The sequence below is a fragment of the Mus caroli genome, chromosome 5 (assembly GCF_900094665.2).
Source record: "Mus caroli chromosome 5, CAROLI_EIJ_v1.1, whole genome shotgun sequence".
Lineage (NCBI taxonomy): Eukaryota > Metazoa > Chordata > Mammalia > Rodentia > Muridae > Mus > Mus caroli.
Window position 1 is genome coordinate 130,082,467 of NC_034574.1, and position 18,721 is coordinate 130,101,187.

The 18,721-nt window shown below is 51.2% G+C and overlaps 2 protein-coding genes and 1 long non-coding RNA gene across 5 annotated transcripts; 2 read left to right on the forward strand and 1 right to left on the reverse strand.

The window, feature by feature from the left end:
• Window positions 1-5,514: 5,514 nt before the first annotated feature.
• On the reverse strand, window positions 5,515-11,706 carry LOC115031109. Its single transcript, XR_003836702.1, has 3 exons — window positions 11,490-11,706; window positions 6,666-6,824; window positions 5,515-6,541 (listed from the first exon to the last, which is right to left on the reverse strand). It is a non-coding gene; the product is annotated as an uncharacterized LOC115031109 (long non-coding RNA).
• Ache (acetylcholinesterase (Cartwright blood group)) lies at window positions 11,184-17,480 on the forward strand. Of its 3 annotated transcripts, none has more exons than XM_021162715.1 (5): window positions 11,184-11,291; window positions 13,014-14,106; window positions 14,480-14,964; window positions 16,185-16,354; window positions 17,131-17,480. In XM_021162715.1, the coding sequence occupies exons 2-5, from the start codon at window positions 13,039-13,041 to the stop codon at window positions 17,250-17,252; spliced, it is 1,845 nt and encodes a 614-aa protein (XP_021018374.1). In that variant the 5' UTR covers window positions 11,184-11,291; window positions 13,014-13,038; the 3' UTR covers window positions 17,253-17,480. The 3 variants fall into 3 exon arrangements, with proteins under 3 accessions (XP_021018374.1, XP_021018373.1, XP_029333209.1); XM_021162714.1 differs by having other exon boundaries at window positions 13,017-14,106; XM_029477349.1 differs by lacking the exon at window positions 11,184-11,291 and adding an exon at window positions 11,990-12,743 and having other exon boundaries at window positions 17,131-17,478.
• Window positions 17,398-18,690, forward strand: Ufsp1 (UFM1 specific peptidase 1 (inactive)). Its single transcript, XM_021163651.2, has one exon. The coding sequence runs from the start codon at window positions 17,405-17,407 to the stop codon at window positions 18,455-18,457; it is 1,053 nt and encodes a 350-aa protein (XP_021019310.2). The 5' UTR covers window positions 17,398-17,404; the 3' UTR covers window positions 18,458-18,690.
• The last annotated feature ends 31 nt before the right edge of the window (window positions 18,691-18,721 follow it).

An 18,721-nucleotide genomic window follows, 5' to 3' on the forward strand; every position in this document is an offset into this window, starting at 1 on the left:
ACTCACTTTGTAGACCAGGCTGGCCTCGAACTCAGAAATCCGCCTGCCTCTGCCTCCCGAGTGCTGAGATTAAAGGCGTGCGCCACCACGCCCGGCGCATCCTCTGATTTGTGTGTGTGTGTATGTGTGTGTGTGTGTGTGTGAGAGAGAGAGAGAGAGAGAGAGAGAGAGACATAGACAGAGACAGACAGAGACAGAGACAGAGTCAGAGACAGAGACAGAGATTTTTCTATTATATATTATACATATTGTTATATATAGGATATATACACACATGTATACATACATATACACAGGATGATATGTATACATATATATTATATGAGATAAATAGAAATATCTCACCTAAAATCTAATACATGTTTTTTCATTTTAAAAAACCAGCCAGTAGTGTTTTGCTCATGCTTCCTGACACGGAGTACAGAGCCAAGTGCTTAGCTCTGGGGCTCCCAAGGCCAGCTCTATCGGCCACACCAGATCAGGCATTATCTAGTGTTCCTGACGCTGGTAAGGATTAATAACCTCATAAAGTTAAGCACAGAGTTTATCTTCTCAGAAGGACGCATTCAGTGAGTTAAAGCCGTGAAATGACGTCGTTTATGGGTTTATGAGTTGCAAAGAAAGCTTGCACAAACATGTCTCCAGTGCCTAATTGTTTTTTTCAGAGAGACATTGAAAGGCAGCCCTGAGCAGCTTGAGTGTTCACAAAGTCCAGCAGAGCCTGAGCTGGGGATCAGGTTGCAGCTTTCTCTGGGGCTGGTCTCCTCTTTCTTAGTTCTTCCTCCCAGAGTGTGAGCAGACAGGAGTTATTTTATAGCTGCCCACCTTGCCCATTGCAGCAGGAGCAGCTGTCACTGTCCTGGAAATACCAAAGAGGGCCACTGGGTGGCTCCTGCTAGTGCAAACACAGCAACATAGTTAATGTTCACTCTAACAGGGCATCTTAGGTTTCTATTGCTGTGATAAAACACCACGTCCAAAACCCTCTGGTTGGTGGAAAGGTTTATTTCAGCTTACAGCTTGTAGTCTATCATCCAGGGAAGTCAGAACAAAAACCTGGAGACAAGAACCAAAATAGTAGCTATGGGAAACACTGCTTACTGACGCGCTCCCCATGGCTCTGCTCAGCCCGGTTTCTTAGACCATTCAGGACCACCCACACAGGGCAGCACCACCCCCTGTGTGCTACATCCTCCAACATCAATCACTGATCAAGAAAACTCACCACAGGCTTGCTTGCAGGCCAATCTGGTAGGGGCATTGTCTCAATCGAATCTCCCCTTCCAAAATGGCTCTGTAACATCTTCTGGCGTGTGGGTGTTTGCATGTGCGTGTGCGTGTGCGTGTGTGCGTGTGTGTGAGTGTGAGAGAGAGAGACAGACAGAAGGACAGAGAGACAGAGAGAGACAGAGACAGAGATTTCTCTTTCATATATTAGACATTATCATATTCATACATACTCACATGTATATCATGTTATCATATATATAGGATATATATACATACACACATATGTGTATGTGTATATGTATATGTATATACACACACATATATATACATATACACACACATACAAATACACACAAAACACACACACACACACAGGATAATATATGCAATACACACACACTCACACTTATATGAGAGAGAGAAAAATATCTCTATACCATAGGTTACATAGGGACATAAAACATAACCAACACACAGGGCTGAAGCCACCAGGGTGACACACAAGTGGGTCTATACCCAAGCACTTGTGGGGGATAAAGGCAGTATGTTCGTAAGTTTAAAGCCACCCTGAGCTATACAAGGAAACCGTACCACAAAACAAAGGCAGCAGAGTGGGCTCCACAGCAGCCTGGTAAGTATAGTGAGACTCTGAGAGTCAGAGGGAATCTGTTTAAAAGGGGAGAGAGGAAGAGAGACACTCTGCCTCATAAAAAGAGAGAGAAGAAAGAAAGAAAGAAAGAAAGAAAGAAAGAAAGAAAGAAAGAAAGAAAGAAAGAAAGAAAGAAAGAAGAAGATAAGGTGGGAAAAAAAAGAAAGGAAGTGAGAAAGAAGATCAGTAAGGAAACAACGATGAAAATGTCTTTTGTTTTTACTCATTTGCTGTCTTCCACACAAAGTACCATAGAGCCCGGACTGGCCTTCAACCCCTACTCATAGTGGAGGATGAGCCCGAACTCCTAATCCTCCTGCCTCTACCTCCCGTGTGCTGTGATGTTATAGATGCATGCATCCTGCTCAGTTTTACTGTCAATTTCACTCAGACTTGAGTCCCCCAGGAAGAGGAACCCCCACTTGAGGGGCTGCCTAGATCAGAGGGGCCTGTGGGTAGGCTATGGGGGTTGCTTGGTTGTGAATTGATCCAGCCCACTATAGGCAGCGTCATTCCCTAAGTAGGTGGTCCTGGGCTGTGTAAGCATCTACCTGAGCATGAACTTGTGAGCCAGGCGGAGAAGCAGTTAGCAAACAACATTCCTTTATGGGTCTCGCCTCCAGGTTCCCACTTGGGGTTCCTGCCCTGGACTTCCCTCGACAGAACTGTGACCTATGAAAGCTGTACAAGCCAGAGCATTTTACCACAGCAACAGAGACCAAATTGTAATGGTGATCCACCACATGGAAGTTTAAAACCTGGTTCTCTGGAACATCAACAAACTTGACAAAATTATATTTAGATGGATAGACTAAGAAATAAAAAGAGTTGAGAAGACTCAAATCACTAAACAATACTGAAGAAATGAAAAGGGTCATAAGAGTATAGGGGAAAGTACATGCCAAACACATGGGAAAACCTAAATAAAATTATCAAAATCCTAGAATCACAGAACTCGACTCTCTCTCTCTCTTTATAATTCTTACATTTTCATCTATTCTGGGGTGGGCATATTGTGCATGCCTACCACAGCACACAGGTGGGAAGTGGGTTTTCTCTTTCTAACGTGTGGATCCCAAGGACTGACCTCAGGCCATCAGGACTGGTGACGAGCACATCTACCTGGGCAGCCATCTTGCCAGCTCATGGCTTTTAAATTAAGAGGAAAAATCTGAGCCGTGTACAGGACCTAATGTATATGCTTTGCTTATGAATGTGAGTCAGAGGTAATTCCAGGCTCTCTCTTTCCTCCCTCCCTCCCTCCCTCCCCACCCCCTCTCTCTCCTCACCCCCAGACAGGGTTTCTCTGTATAGCCCTGGCTGGCTGTCCTGGAACTCACTCTGTAGACCAGGCTGGCCTAAGACGTACAGAGATCCTCCTGCCTCTGCCTCCCAGCCAGAGCCACACAGAGAGATCAGGGGGAGGTCATATACGTGTGTGTGTGTGTGTGTGTGTGTGTGTGTGTGTGTGTGTGTGTGAAGTATACATTAAACAGTTTGACAACAAAGACAAGGAGATAGTTCACTCCTGGGTGAAGGTGTTGGTCACCAAGCCTGACAACCAAAGTCTGGTAGAAAAAGAGAACTGACTCTTACGCGTTGTCCTCTGACCTCCATACAGGCAGCTTCGGCACCCATGTGCCCCTCCCTCCCCATGCTAAATACCTAATCGAATGTGAAGCTTTGTAATTAAACCCTGACAGCATAAAAATAGTAGCTGGGGTGACTTGAGAAGTTAGGCCGGTGATTAAGCAAGGCTGGAATTTCACAGAGCGCCTTCTCAGAGAGCCTCAGAGCTCAGTCAATTAATAAATGCATTAAATGCTTTAACGGTACAAAGGTAAATACTTAGACAGATAATAAAATCTAACCATAAGCGAGGACGAGAGGGGAGGGGAGGAGGGCAGAGAGTTCACACGTGAACAGTCCTCACATGTCAACAGTCCTCACGTGAAGAAGTCGATCGATGTGACTAAAGAAGTCGATCGATGTGGCTAAGGAAATAGAATAATGTAATGGGTGGCCAAGGTGATACAGGCACATTATGCCAGGTCTAAGAACATGAGGAGTTTGATCCCTGGAATCCACATGGTGAGGAGAGAGCTGACTTATTCATACCCTCATACACTATAGTACTCTTTTGTACACACACACACACACACACACAAATCAATGTATTTTAAAGATTTATTTATTTATTATTATATAAGTACACTGTAGCTGTCTTCAGATGCACCAGAAGAGGGCATCAGATCTCATCATGGGTGGTTGTGAGCCACCGATGTGGTTGCTGGGAATTGAACTCAGGACCTTCAGAAGAGCAGTCAGTGCTCTTACCCGCTGAGCCACCTCTCCAGCCCATTGTATTTTAAAAAACAATATAATTGCAGGTAGAACTCTTGTCACCACCTAGCCCACTGTCCCTTGAAGCATCTCTGTCTCAGAAAATAAATAATAAATAATAAATACATGCACAAACTTCTGAGGACTAGTGATATGGCAGCTTCATCGGTAGAGCACTTGTTAGCACGTCTAAAGCCCCGTGTCCTGTGTCCTATCCCAGCTGTCACATAAGTTGGGTGTGGTAGTGTAATGGTGGATAGGAGATAATTATTGACAATCACGCTGATTAAGCCAATTAAAAGTTGGGAGCCGGGCTGGATTGATGACTCAGCAGCTAAGAGTTCAAATCCCAGCAACCACACGGTGGCTCACAACCATCTGTAATAAGATCTGATGTCCTTTTCTGGGGCGTCTGAAGACAGTTACAGTGTAGTTACACATAATAAATAAATAAATCTTTTTAAAAAAAAAAGTTGGGAGCCTGCTTTTTTTTTTTTTTTCTTTTGAAGGGCAACAGAGCAGTTGATCTAGGGGGAAGGGAAGTTTGGGGGAGGACCAGGAGGAATTGAGGGAAAGGAAAGTGCAGTCTGGCTGTAATGTAGGAGAGGAGGAAAAAAATTTTAAAACGTAGGGGGGGGGGGTAAGTCTTTTTTACTGGTAACCAGACTGGAGCGGATTTATGCTTCTGAAAAGTCTCCTGATGTCCGAACTCAGTGATCCAGAGTTTTGAGAGCAAAACAGCCCATAAAAACCGTAATTTGCACAGAGTTAGATAAAGGGCAGAGTAATCTCAAGATGATCATTCTTGACAGAATGTGGTAGTTATTTTAGACATCACTTGCTAATTATTTTGGTTACTACATCCGGACCCTGGTCATAGAAATCTCGGATGTGTGGCTGAGGTAAGTAAGAGGAGCCACATTGGTGAGCTCTGGGTTTGATTGAGTGACCTTGCCTCAGGAATAAAGTAGAAAACCAATTAAGAATGATCCCGGGGCTGGTGAGATGGCTCAGTGGGTAAGAGCACCCGNCTGCTCTTCCGAAGGTCCAGAGTTCAAATCCCAGCAACCACATGGTGGCTCACAACCATCCGTAACAAGATCTGGCGCCCTCTGCTGGAGTGTCTGAAGACAGCTACAGTGTACTTACATATAATCAATAAATAAATCTTTTAAAAAAAAAAAAAAAAAAAGAATGATCCCTGGCATCCACACGCCGCCCACTCACATATGTCCAAACACAACAGCAAACGTGATAAAAACACTGACCAAAAGCAACTGTAGTGAGGAAAGCTTTACTGGGTTAGAGGTTACAGCCCATCATCCAGGGAAACCAACGCAGGAACCTGGAGGCAGAAACACGGATCATGGAGGAACACTGTTTTCTGGCATTCGGGCTTAGCTTCCACAGATTGCTTTTCTTACACTGTTCAGGCCTATCTATGCAAAGATGGCACCATCCACAGTGGGCTAGACCCTCCTACATCCATTGGCAATTAAGAAAATACTCCACAGATGCGCCCATGGATCAATCTAATGGAGGCAGTTCCTCTACTGAGTTCCCCACCCAGTTATGTGTCAAGCTGGTAAAAACGATGACAGCCCTCTTTCCTCATTTTGACGCTACCTATATGTCTCTCTACTTCTCTGGTTCTCTTGAGCCTCGTTGGTGGGAGGGGGAGGTTCACGGTGTTGAACTTGTAGACTAAGAGTGTCTTCAGCATCTTAGGGAGGGATGCAGGTACAAGATATCCAGCTCTGGGAGAAGAGCTGGGGATAACTGCGTTTTCTGAGGACCTTTCCCTGTTTTCTAGGACCCCGTGGCTTTTAGGATGGCTAGCTTTAACTGTCAACTTGACACAAGCTAGACTCACTTGGAAAAATAATCTCTGTGAGGGGTTACTTACATTTAGCTGTCCAGCATCTCTGTGGGATTGTCTTAAGGCAATTGATGTGGAAAGACTTTGCCCACCATGGGTGGCACCATTCCCTGAACTACATAAGAGTGGAGAAATCTAGCAGGGTAATCAAGTAAACTACATGCATCCCTGGATCTCTGCTCTTGACTGACCATGGATGTGATGTGATTAGCTGTGCCCTCCTACGACAACCCCACAGTCACAGATAGTAACCTCAAGGGGTAGAGCTAAAATAATCCCTTCTCTATTAAGCTGTTTTTTTCCGTAGGTTGTTTCATCAGAGCAACAGAAATGAAAGGAGAACAGCTCTCAGAGATGGAGATTCCAAAACAGAGAATCCTTCCAGATCATTCTCTGCAGGGGGCAGGGACAGAAGGGAGGGCCTGAGAGCCACAGGTATCCTGGTAAGAGAGGAAGGTAAAAGGAGGTGAAATCTTAAGCATACATAAGTACGTGATAATAAGTACTTACAGCCCCACTCTCCACCACCCAAACTTGCCCATCCCCCCTTCCCCTCCAACTTACTTGGAAACCCCAAGAGCTCAACAACAATGGTGAGTGGGGAGTCCTGGGGCAGGTGGCCATCAGCAAGCATTTTATACCACTTCCTTGCTAGGAAAGGTGTCAGCAGAGCCAGAGAAGAATACAGCTTCAGAGAAGGCCTGGGCCATGGACAAACGGAAGCTACAGCAGGGGAAGGGTTTGCTCAGCCTCTGAGAGCCGTCTGAGTCTCTGTTAACTCACTATGATACTCTCTCACCTCTCCTGGGTACAATGGCGAATATTCGCAGTCACTGAAGTTATAGCTCAACAGTGCATCAGACCCGATGACCCCAGTGCCATCCCCCAAACCCACATGGTAGAATGAGAGAAACCACTCCCAAAACGTATCCCCTGACCACCACACATGTGACATGGTACACTTGTGAACACACACACACACAGAGAGAAAGAGAGACAGACTTTAAAAAAATATCAAAATGTAATATTTTAAGATAAAAAGATATTCCAAAGTGATATTCCCACCGTTCTATAAAAGACAGTCCCTTGGGGGGCGGTATGGGGAACTTTTGGGATAGCATTGGAAATGTAATTGAGGAAAATATGTAATAAAAAATATTAAAAATTAAAAAAAAAAGACAGTCCCCCTCAGCCATCCAGGTTTCAAAACTGTAATCCAAGGTTAAGGCTTCTCCTGAAATAATGGGACATTGTCTTCCTTGACTTCCCCTGTGCTGGGCGGGGATAAAAACCCAGGATTTTCCACATCCTAAACCAACATCCTCTACCACTCCCCCAGCCCCTCCCTGGGGGATTCTAGGCAGGGGCTCTACCACTGAGCCACGCCCCCAGCCCCTCCCTGGGGGATTCTAGGCAGGGGGTCTACCACTGAGCCATGCCCCTACCCTTGAATTTTAGGACAATCTTAAGTAAGGGACATAGAAAACAATGGGCAGAAAAAGGAATGTGGGGCTGGTGAGATGGCTCAGTGGTTAAGAGCACCGACTGGTCTTCCAAAGGTCCTGAGTTCAAATCCCAGCAACCACATGGTGGCTCACAACCGTCCATAACAAAATCTGATGCCCTCTTCTGATGTTGTCTTCTTCTGAAGACAGCTACAGTGTACTTACATATAATAAATAAATATTTAAAAAAGAAATAAAAGAAAACAAAAGAAAAAGGAACGTGCTTTGCTTTGCCTGGCCTCAGGTTCCCCACTCTTGTAGAGCTACAACCTAGATTCAGTGGAGTCACTCAATGGCTACTTCAGACACCCCCAGTCGAGCAAACCTAAGATTAAGCTGGCCAGAACCAAGCCCTCTCGTCCTGCACTGGAAGAACCTAGGTCAGGAACCAGTACCCAGAGCAGAATTTTCCTGTTTAGGACCCCTTGTCCTACACCTCTCCCACTTCACAGTGCCCTCAAAGACTTCCACTCTAGATGCGCCTTCTCTAATGGCCTTTAAAGTCCCAAGCAGTGCCCTCCAGTAGACATTATGAATGTTTCTCCTTCAACAGGATCCCATATCTCAAACGGCGCCCTCCAGTGGACAACTCAGGCATGGCATGAGAACCCATGCAAATCCTAGAGCACCAGTTAGGGGAAGGGAGCACAGGTTACACACTTGGGATGCGGGTTTTGTGACAGAAATGAGATTTGGATGTGTTTCAGACCTGCGATGACAAAAACAAAGGAAGGTGTCATTTAGCATTTAGCAAATAGGCAATGTCCTCTAGTATCCGGTCTTCCTTCTTCCTGTTATTAAAACAGCCAAGGGACAGACAAGAAGGCATAGTGGGTAAAGGGGCTTGCTACCGAGATCTGTGGACCCATGTGATAGAGGGAGTTGATTTCCACAAATTGTCTTCTGACCTCCACACATATTCACAAAAGATAAATCTATCAAATGTAATTAAAATGTTTTAAATGCAGTCAAATGTAGGCTGGAGAGATGGCTCAGCAGGTAAGAGCACTGACTGCTCTTCCAAAGGTCCTGAGTTCAAATCCCAGCAACCACGTGGTGGCTCAAAACCACCCGTAATGAGATCTGATGCCCTCTTCTGGTGCATCTGAAGCCAGCTACAGTGTACTTATGTATAATAATAAATAAATCTTAAAAAAAAAAAATACAGTCACATTTTAGCTCAGTCCAGACATCGAAACACAGACCACATTTCTGGACCTCATTCATAACAAATAACACCTTAGAAATACACCGTGGCCAGTAGGAGGGAAACTCAAGAGTTGTGTGTCAGTTTCCAGGAAATGGCCTTAAGCATAGCAAGAACGTCATTTATCCTGCCTTGGAGGGTGCGGATGTGACTGGTAGCTGACACTCCAGGAGCCTCGTTACACCATATGTGGTTGGAAGTCACTTTCTGAAGGTAGTAAAGCGAGATACTGTGAAAGGGAGCGCCAGGTTCCTTAAAAGCAACTGATCCTTGACACCAAGTGTAACCTCACACGGCTGTCTTCTTCACAGTTGTTTCTTCTTCCTCCCACTCCCCTTCCTCCCCCTCCCCATCCCCTTCCTCCTCCTCCCCCTTCCTCCTCCTCCCCCTCCGCCTCCACTTCTTGCACTTATTTATGGAGGGTCGGGTACATCCCGAGGTCAGAGGACACATTTCAGGGAGTTGGTTCTCTCCTTCCACCACGTGGGTCCTAAGTATGTTCGGCGACAAACGTCTTGGTTGACTGGGTCATCTCACAAACCTCTTCCTGTCCTTTTGCTTACTAAGCTGTCTAAGCTATTATGGATTTACGGTAAACCTGAGACCCATCGACAGTTTATTCTTGCCCCCAGGATCTTTCTTTCAGTGAGACAAACTCATAGTTACAAAGGTCAAGAGATAAATTGCCCAGCGTCACCTGTTTTTGGAACAACTGGATAAGGAACAAGATACCATCACTAACTGGACCCTGTTTATAGGCTAAAGGCGCTGAGCTTCAAGACTGGACAGGACTGGCCTCATTCATTCCCTCATTTCCCTTCACGGTTTTAATAATCTGGCGTTACCATGCTCAGAAGCGGCGTCAGACTCTTTCTCTCCCACAGCAACCAACAGTAACACACACCCTGTCTGTTCCTCTTTCCAGAGACACCAGGAAAGAGATAATCAAGGGTTGGTCCCACCCCAGTCCTTAAGGTCCGAATGACAGCCTCTGGCGCCACCTGGCGATAGTCAGCTGGACCCGTCGCGAGTGAGCTGGACTGCAGATGAGTTTCCCGGCATGCAGTGGCCAGGTTCTCCAGGGACAGGAGGGTTGTGGGGCGGGGGGATGTCGCAATTTGGAGAGATGAAAATTGCATATCTGGGAGAGGTTGGACTCTGCGCTGGTATCTTCTGGGCCAGCCTTTTGCAAGACAGAGCGCCTTTGCCCCTTGCTCGGAGGAAGTGACCGATGAGTGACTGGGGCTCGAGGGAATGCTCTCGGCTCCACAGCGAGCATGCGTGCACGTGTCCCCCTACCCCCCATAGATCCACGCAGCGCACAATATCGCGTGCGCGCACGCACGTCCCCACGCTCTCGCGTGCAGGCCAGTCGCCCACGCAGCAGCGGCCCGCAGGCTCCAGAGCCAGATGCCCCCACCCACCCCATGAGCCAGTTGTCTCTTTCATGTAGTGATCTCGCGTGGGCACAAAACTGCACACTTCTCACAGTCACTAAGATGCAGCTAGGTGGGAGACTCCCTAGAAGGCTGGGCGTGTGGTCTAAGGGACTCCCAAACAGGCTGGGGGCTCCAAGTGTAGGCCGCTCCCACCTGCTAGCCACAACAACCAATGAAAGCTTGGCCCGGTGATGTCATGGACCAGCCGGACCCTTGTGATGACAGCCTGAGGTCACCGGTCAGGGGAATTAGCTCAAGCCCACCCTCGGGGTTTCCGGAAGTTTCCAGTGCTGCAGCACGGTGCATGCAGCCTCTCCCCACAGCCTTCTGCATGCCACTATGTGGTCTGGCTTCTCAGCTGTCCCCGTGTCACCTCTTCTTGCCCACAGGGGTCTTTTCCTATAAGGAAGAGCCTGTGTTTCTGTTATTTGTTCCTACAGGTGTCCTTTCGTCTCCACAGAGATGTCCCACGTCATCTTTTCTACCAGTGTCAGCTGAGGGGGGTCCTCAGCCAGGCTTTCTCGTGTCTCTTCTCTTATTACCCCGCCCCAAGCTTTGTCCTGGTTACAGATGCCAAATATTAGGCCTCTGATCTTTCTGGATTAGAGCTGTCAGTGTGTCCTTCCGTCCGTGAAAGGCGACCGGTCTGTCTGTGACTTGTCACCGCAGGAGACTGTCGCCTGCGTGAACGGTGTCTGGTGTCTCCGCAGGCTGCGGTCCGTCTGTCACGTGGGTGTCTGCCCCGCCGCTGCGGGTCTGCGGGTCTGTCGGTCTGTCTGAATCTACCACTGGAGTGTGTCTGGGCCCCTGCTCCCCGGGGTCTCGGGGCTTGAAGGGAGGGAGGAGGGGAGGTGGCAGCCCGGGGGAGCGGGGAGGGGCGGGGGCGGAGACAGTGGGCGGGCGGGGGCGCCGTGCGGCCCGGAGGGGTGTGTGCGGGGGGCCGGAGGCGGCTGTCACTGTCGGCTCAGCCTGCGCCGGGGAACATTGGCCGCCTCCAGCTCCCGGCGCGGCCCGACCCGGCCTGGCTTGGCCGCCTCAGGTGAGTCTCCCAACCCACCCGGGACCCTCCACCGAGTCGGGACCAATCCGCATCCCAGGGGAAACGTGCGATCCTGGAACGATCGAAGCCCCCCAACAGAGCTCCTACTGCACCTCCTGCCCCATGGGGCCTGCCTAGAGGGGGCCCCTCCACTGCCTCGCACTCCTCTGAAACTCCCGCTAGCCGCTGCATACTTACTGATGATGCTCGCTGGGCCGGCCGCTGCCTCTGCGCTCCCTTCCTGCAGGGACCCCCTGAAGGCCCCTTCCCCACTCTCTTCAAAGTCTGGGGACACTGGAAGACGCCCCCTGTTTGGGGCGGAGCCCAAACTGCGCAGGTTACTGACATCCCGAATGCACCACCCCCCATCCCGAGGGCCGCGACCCCAACGTCCCTACCCAGCTGAGCCTCTTGCCAGCTCCAGGACCCCTCCTGCGCTTCTCTCTCTCTCTCTCTCTCTCTCTCTCTCTCTCTCTCTCTCTCTCTCTCTCTCTCCCTCTCCCTCTCTCCCTCTCCCTCTCTCTCTCTCTCTCTCTCTCTCTCTCTCTCTCTCACTCTCTCTCTCTCTCTCTCTCTCTCTCTCTCTCTCTCTCTCTCTCTCCCTCTCCCTCTCTCCCTCTCTCCCTCTCCCTCCCTCCCTCCCTCCCTCTAAAAGGAGGCTCAGCGGAAGCCCCGAGTTATAATTAGCCCCACTCGGGTTTCCTGGTTAATCTCCAACAACGCCACTATCCCCAGATCCAGGCGACCAGAACTGGCTGGGTGATGGGTGAACGCCCGGAGGGGGTAGTTCCGACCCGGGGAATTTTGATCTCTTGGCTGGAGACGCCGGAACTACAGCAGCTGTTGCCCCCAAAATAGCGCCCCTGCCTTTGCTACGGGGATCTCCGGAGCTCCCGGAACACAGACGTCCTGGCTCGCCCTTCAATCCCCTCTGCGATGCTCACGGTCCTCCAGATACCCCCCACACCAAGGCTCGGGCGGGGAGCTCCGGCCTCTTCTTGGTCTCTACTGCTCCCGGTTGGCAGCGGAGGGCACTGCAATATGGGGATGCAATAGGGGCTTGAGTTCTGGTGAGCCCCACAAGGGGCGAGTGAGACAGTTGGCTGGAGTTAGTCGAGAGGGGTGCGGTTGATGTAAAGCAAACGGGTACCAACCGGCCGTACCAGAAAGAAGAGAGGCGGAGCAGGGTGGGGCAAGGTGTGGACTGGACAAGATTCCAAGATGCCTTCAGAACCTGGGACTCCCGATACCTTGAATGCCCAACCCACTCCCCAGAAGGCTTTGACTAACCCTGGAGAGGCTTGGGCTGTGCTTTCTTATAACTTGCAAGCTCCCGAAGGGGCCGCACCCGTCTGTCCATGAGGGCCCCGCACCTGTCCTGGGGCCTATACAAAGCCTTTCCAACCCTGTGCTGTATACTAGGGGTCTTAGCTCAAGCTGCAGGGGAAAGAGGTATGGAGGCCCTTGGAACTTGTTGGGCAGGGGAGACGATGTATTAGCCAGGCTTATCTCAGTTGGCTTCATTTGTCGCGGTATGGGTGTGTGTATGTCTGATCTTGCGTTTGTCTGCCTGTGTCGTGTCTCCTAGCTTGACTCCATTTCTCCCCTCCCCTTACCAATCTACCCCACCTCCTCTGCAACTCCTTGATAAGCCCTGGGCAAGACTGTTTCTTAATCTCCCACTGAGCTGCTGTCTTCACCCTTTACCTTTCTTTCTCCCAGCAGACACCAGCCTGTCCTGGCAGTCATGAGGCCTCCCTGGTATCCCCTGCATACACCTTCCCTGGCTTTTCCACTCCTCTTCCTCCTCCTCTCCCTCCTGGGAGGAGGGGCAAGGGCTGAGGGCCGGGAAGATCCGCAGCTGCTGGTGAGGGTTCGAGGGGGCCAGCTGAGGGGCATCCGCCTGAAGGCCCCTGGAGGCCCAGTCTCAGCTTTTCTGGGCATCCCCTTTGCAGAGCCACCTGTGGGCTCACGTAGATTTATGCCACCAGAGCCCAAGCGGCCCTGGTCAGGAGTGTTGGATGCTACCACCTTCCAAAATGTCTGCTACCAGTACGTGGACACCCTGTACCCTGGGTTTGAGGGTACTGAGATGTGGAACCCCAACCGAGAGCTGAGTGAAGACTGCCTGTATCTTAATGTGTGGACACCATACCCCAGGCCTGCTTCTCCCACACCTGTCCTCATCTGGATCTATGGGGGTGGTTTCTACAGCGGAGCGGCCTCCTTGGATGTGTATGACGGCCGTTTCCTGGCCCAGGTTGAGGGAGCTGTGTTGGTATCTATGAACTACCGAGTGGGAACCTTTGGCTTCTTGGCCCTTCCAGGAAGCAGAGAAGCCCCTGGCAATGTAGGTCTGCTGGATCAACGGCTTGCCTTGCAATGGGTGCAAGAAAATATTGCAGCCTTTGGGGGCGACCCGATGTCAGTGACTCTGTTTGGGGAGAGTGCAGGTGCAGCCTCCGTGGGCATGCACATACTGTCCCTGCCCAGCAGGAGCCTCTTCCACAGGGCTGTCCTCCAGAGTGGCACACCCAATGGGCCCTGGGCCACTGTGAGTGCCGGAGAAGCAAGGCGCAGGGCCACGCTGCTGGCCCGCCTTGTGGGCTGTCCCCCAGGTGGCGCTGGTGGCAATGACACCGAGCTGATAGCCTGCTTGAGGACAAGGCCCGCTCAGGACCTGGTGGACCACGAGTGGCACGTCCTGCCTCAAGAAAGTATCTTCCGGTTTTCCTTCGTGCCTGTGGTAGACGGGGACTTCCTCAGTGACACACCGGAGGCTCTCATCAATACTGGAGATTTTCAAGACTTGCAGGTGACTAATGGCTGATAGGGGCAGACCAGATTCTTCTGGGTTTCATCCGTCCTTCCCCCTTTCCCAGGGACCCAGGCATGAGGGCTTACTGCAGATCCACTGTTAGAGGTCCAAGTTTGTGGGTCCCAAAGTCAGTCCTTCCCTGCCGAGTGGTTCAGATCCCAAAGTGGTTGCCGGGCGAAAAAGAAACTATGGGTATATTTTTTTTCTTCCTCCACGCCTTGTCCCCTCCACCCCACCCCACCCCCGCTCTCTGTTCTACACAGTTCTGGCTTTGTAATGTTTCGTCTCTCTGGCTATTGGGTTGCTCATCTGTCTCTGTGTGCCTTTCTATCATCTCTCCATCCTTTCCCCCATCTCCAACTATCCTTAGGTGCTGGTGGGTGTGGTGAAGGACGAGGGCTCCTACTTTCTGGTTTACGGGGTCCCAGGCTTCAGCAAAGACAATGAATCTCTCATCAGCCGGGCCCAGTTCCTGGCTGGGGTGCGGATCGGTGTACCCCAAGCAAGTGACCTGGCGGCCGAGGCTGTGGTCCTGCATTACACAGACTGGCTGCACCCTGAGGACCCTACCCACCTGAGAGATGCCATGAGTGCAGTGGTAGGCGACCACAACGTTGTGTGCCCTGTGGCCCAGCTGGCTGGGCGACTGGCTGCCCAAGGGGCCCGGGTCTATGCCTACTACTTTGAACACCGTGCCTCCACACTGACTTGGCCCCTCTGGATGGGGGTGCCCCATGGCTATGAAATTGAGTTCATCTTTGGGCTCCCCCTGGATCCCTCGCTGAACTACACCACGGAGGAGAGGATCTTTGCTCAGCGACTTATGAAATACTGGACCAATTTTGCCCGCACAGGGTCAGTGGTATTGGAGTGGGGATGGCGTCTGGGGGGACCAGGGGAGAGGGGTACCCATGGATGGCAGTGAAAAAGAAGAAGAAACCTTCACAAAGTTAAGGGGTGGAGAGAAAGTCTCATGTGATGCTGGAGAACAAGGCAGGCAGAACGGGGAGTCCTTAAAAGACAAAACCAGCTGGGAACCTTGAATTCCCAGCACAGGAGGGAGAGGACATTCTAATGTACACAGTTCCAGACTAGCTGGGACACGACAGAGTGAGAGCTCCCATAAGGGCTGGGAACAGCTCCGTGGTAGATGCTGAAGAGGAGATGTATATGAGGCCACCCCAGCACTCTAAAAGACAGCGAGGCAACTGGTATTCAACAGATAAAAGAGATTGCCCTGCAAGCCTATCTCAGTTGGATCCCTGAAACACAGAGAAGTGGCTCTCCACAAAGCTACCCCCGATCTTCAAATCTCTCTCACTCACACACAAACCCACACAGATGATGATGATGACAGAAAAAGGCAGTAGAGGTTTGGGGGTGTAGCTCAGTTAGTACTTACCTGCCTAGCATGCACAAACCCTTGGGTGCAACTGATTTTTGTGTTTCCCAAAGTAAACGTAATATTTGTAGAGACAGGACTGCACCTACCTACACAGCTAAAAGCACAATCCTAGAATTTTTATTTTAAAATAGGGTCTCACTATGTAGCACTGGCTGGCCTGGAAATCTCCATGTCGATCAGGCTGGCTTCAAACTCAGAAAAATTAGCCTGCCTCTGCCTCCCGGATGCTGGGATTAAAGCCTGTAGTACGGCACCCAGCTTGAAAGGTTTTGAAAACAAAGGGAAATGGAGAAAGAGACAGAGATGTCCAGTGGAAAGAAAACTTCCCTAGGTGGTGGAATAGTAGAAGGTACTTAAAATGAGAAGGGAACCTATCCATGTCTGTGATCCCGTACTCTGGGAAACTAAGGCAGAAGCATTGCCAGACTGAATAACACTCATCTCTCTCTCTCTCTCTCTCTCTCTCTCTCTCTCTCTCTCTCACACACACACACACACACACACACACACACACACTCACACGGGGCGAGGGCAGAGGGGGGTAGCTGGTTAGAGTAGAGAGAAGAGAGTTGGGTGTTAAGAGTTGAAGAGGGTCCAGAGTCTGGAAAAGGATCCACGTCTTCATTCCTTATTCTTCTGGGCAGGCTGAGATTTCCCTTTCCTTCCTCAGGGACCCCAATGACCCTCGAGACTCCAAATCTCCACAGTGGCCACCGTACACCACTGCCGCGCAGCAATATGTGAGCCTGAACCTGAAGCCCTTAGAGGTGCGGCGGGGACTGCGCGCCCAGACCTGCGCCTTCTGGAATCGCTTTCTCCCCAAATTGCTCAGCGCCACCGGTAGGCGCATGGAGTGGGGGGAACAGGGAATGCACAAGGCGGCAAGGGTTGGAAGGAGGGGAGAGAGATGGGGTGCAAAACACAGGGTGTAATCCCTTTCTTCTCCACCTCCCCAGCCACGGAGGCTCCTTGCACCTGCCCAAGCCCCGCCCATGGGGAGGCGGCCCCGAGGCCCGGGCCGGACTTAGCCCTGTCCCTCCTCTTCTTCCTTTTCCTCCTCCACTCCGGGCTTCCGTGGCTCTAACTGCAATCCTTTCCCCTTCTGGCCTCAAAGCACACTTACTCTAGTGTAGCTGAGAAGGGGCCCCTCTCAGGGATACAGCACCCCACTCCATTCTCAAGCCGAGACAAACTGGACAGACTCAGGGATCTTTGTTAAACAAAAATTCAAAAAACAGGATTTTTTTTTTTTAATGTAAAAAAAATTATCCTTTGGAGCTTGAGCCTGGTGTTGAGGGGAGAAGGATCCGGGGCTAGTTGGCGTCAGCCAAAGGGCCTTAAAATCGCCAACTATTTCTGTGTCTTCTCTTTTCCCCACTAACCCATGAACCCTTCTCCCACTGTGATCCTGTCCCTCCCCTCCGTCTTCCGGTGATTTTTATCTCTTCCTTTCCTTCCTGCTCCACCTCTCCCTTCATTCTCCGGATCATCCACTGTTCTCTTTCCACCACCCCGCTCGGCCTCCGACAATGCGTGTGTGCCGGTGCACTCACGACCGGTCTCCACTACCCGACCTGTTCCGTTTCTCCCACTCTTGCGGGGTGCCCTGGCCGCAGATACTCTGGACGAGGCGGAGCGCCAGTGGAAGGCCGAGTTCCACCGCTGGAGCTCCTACATGGTGCACTGGAAGAACCAGTTCGACCACTATAGCAAGCAGGAGCGCTGCTCAGACCTGTGACCCCTTGGGGGACCCCAGGTCCTGCCGCCCTGCCCGAGCCCCTAGCTGTATATACACTATTTATTTAAGGGCTGGGATATAATACGACCGAGCCCCCAGGCCCTGTCCACTCCTCCCCGACTTCCTCCCACTAGGGGCTCCCCCTCTTCTGCATGTCTTGGGCTAAGCTCCCCTCCCCGCGGTGCCTTCGCCCCTCTGGGCCGCCAATAAACTGTTACAGCCACCAGAGTCTGTGCAACACGCGGGAAGTTGGGGCGGGGATCAGGTCAGAGAGGCTGGGAACAGAAGCCTCAGGATTGGTGAGCACTGAGGCACCCTACCCGCAGCATCCGGCGGAAGCAAGCGCTGGGCCCGCCCCTAGGGGCGGAGCCTGCGACTGCGCAGCAAGGCTGGTTTGCGGGCGCCTTTTAGAAGGCTCCGTAGTTCGTCTGCCTGTGGAATCGTCTCTCCTGCCGCTAGCCTGCTTGCTGAGAGTTCTCCGGTTCTACGTGCCCACACTGCCCGTAGCTAGTCCCAGAAAACACCAGGAACCCGGAGTTGGCCCTGCCTCGATGACAGCTGCTCTACCGTGCACCCTGGAGCTGCTGAAGGACGTGCACCTGGGCCTGCCTGTGCCCTGCCAGGATCCTGCCCGACTGGCCCTCCTCTCAGGCCACTACCTTTACTATCACTACGGTTGCGATGGACTGGATGACCGTGGCTGGGGATGCGGCTACCGCACCCTGCAGACGCTGTGCTCCTGGCCAGGGGGCCAGTCCTCGGGCGTGCCTGGACTGCCAGCCTTGCAGGGAGCCCTAGAGGACATGGGCGACAAGCCCCCCGGATTCCGGGGCTCCCGTAACTGGATCGGCTGTGTAGAGGCCAGTCTCTGCCTAGAACACTTCGGAGGACCTCAGGGGCGCCTATGCCACTTGCCCCGCGGAGTAGGGCTTAGGGGAGAAGTGGAGCGGCTTTATTCACACTTCACAGCGGGTGGGGGCCCAGTAATGGTAGGAGGAGATGCAGATGCCCAGTCCAAGGCCCTGCTGGGGATCTGTGAGGGGCCAGGTTCAGAAGTCTATGTCTTGATACTGGACCCACACTACTGGGGCACTCCGAAAAGCCGTTGTGAACTACAAGCTGCTGGATGGGTGGGTTGGCAAAAGGTAAAAAGTGTCTTCGATTCCAATTCCTTCTACAACTTGTGCTTCACCAGAAATCTCTGAATCAACACGCCCCACCCGCACCGTTGGATAGATCCCAGAACTGAGACATATACACAGAGACACCTATTTACTTCACACAGGCCCCCACCGCGATCAAATTTGGGCCTGGCACAATGATACGGGCAGGTGAATCTGAGTTCAAAGCCAACTTGTTCTACACAGCAAGTTCTAGGCCAGATGGAATTAGAGATACTGTTCTGAAAAATGATAATAAATTGACGTAATTCAGCTTACTATGGCCCAGCCTGTGTTTGGGAAGGGACA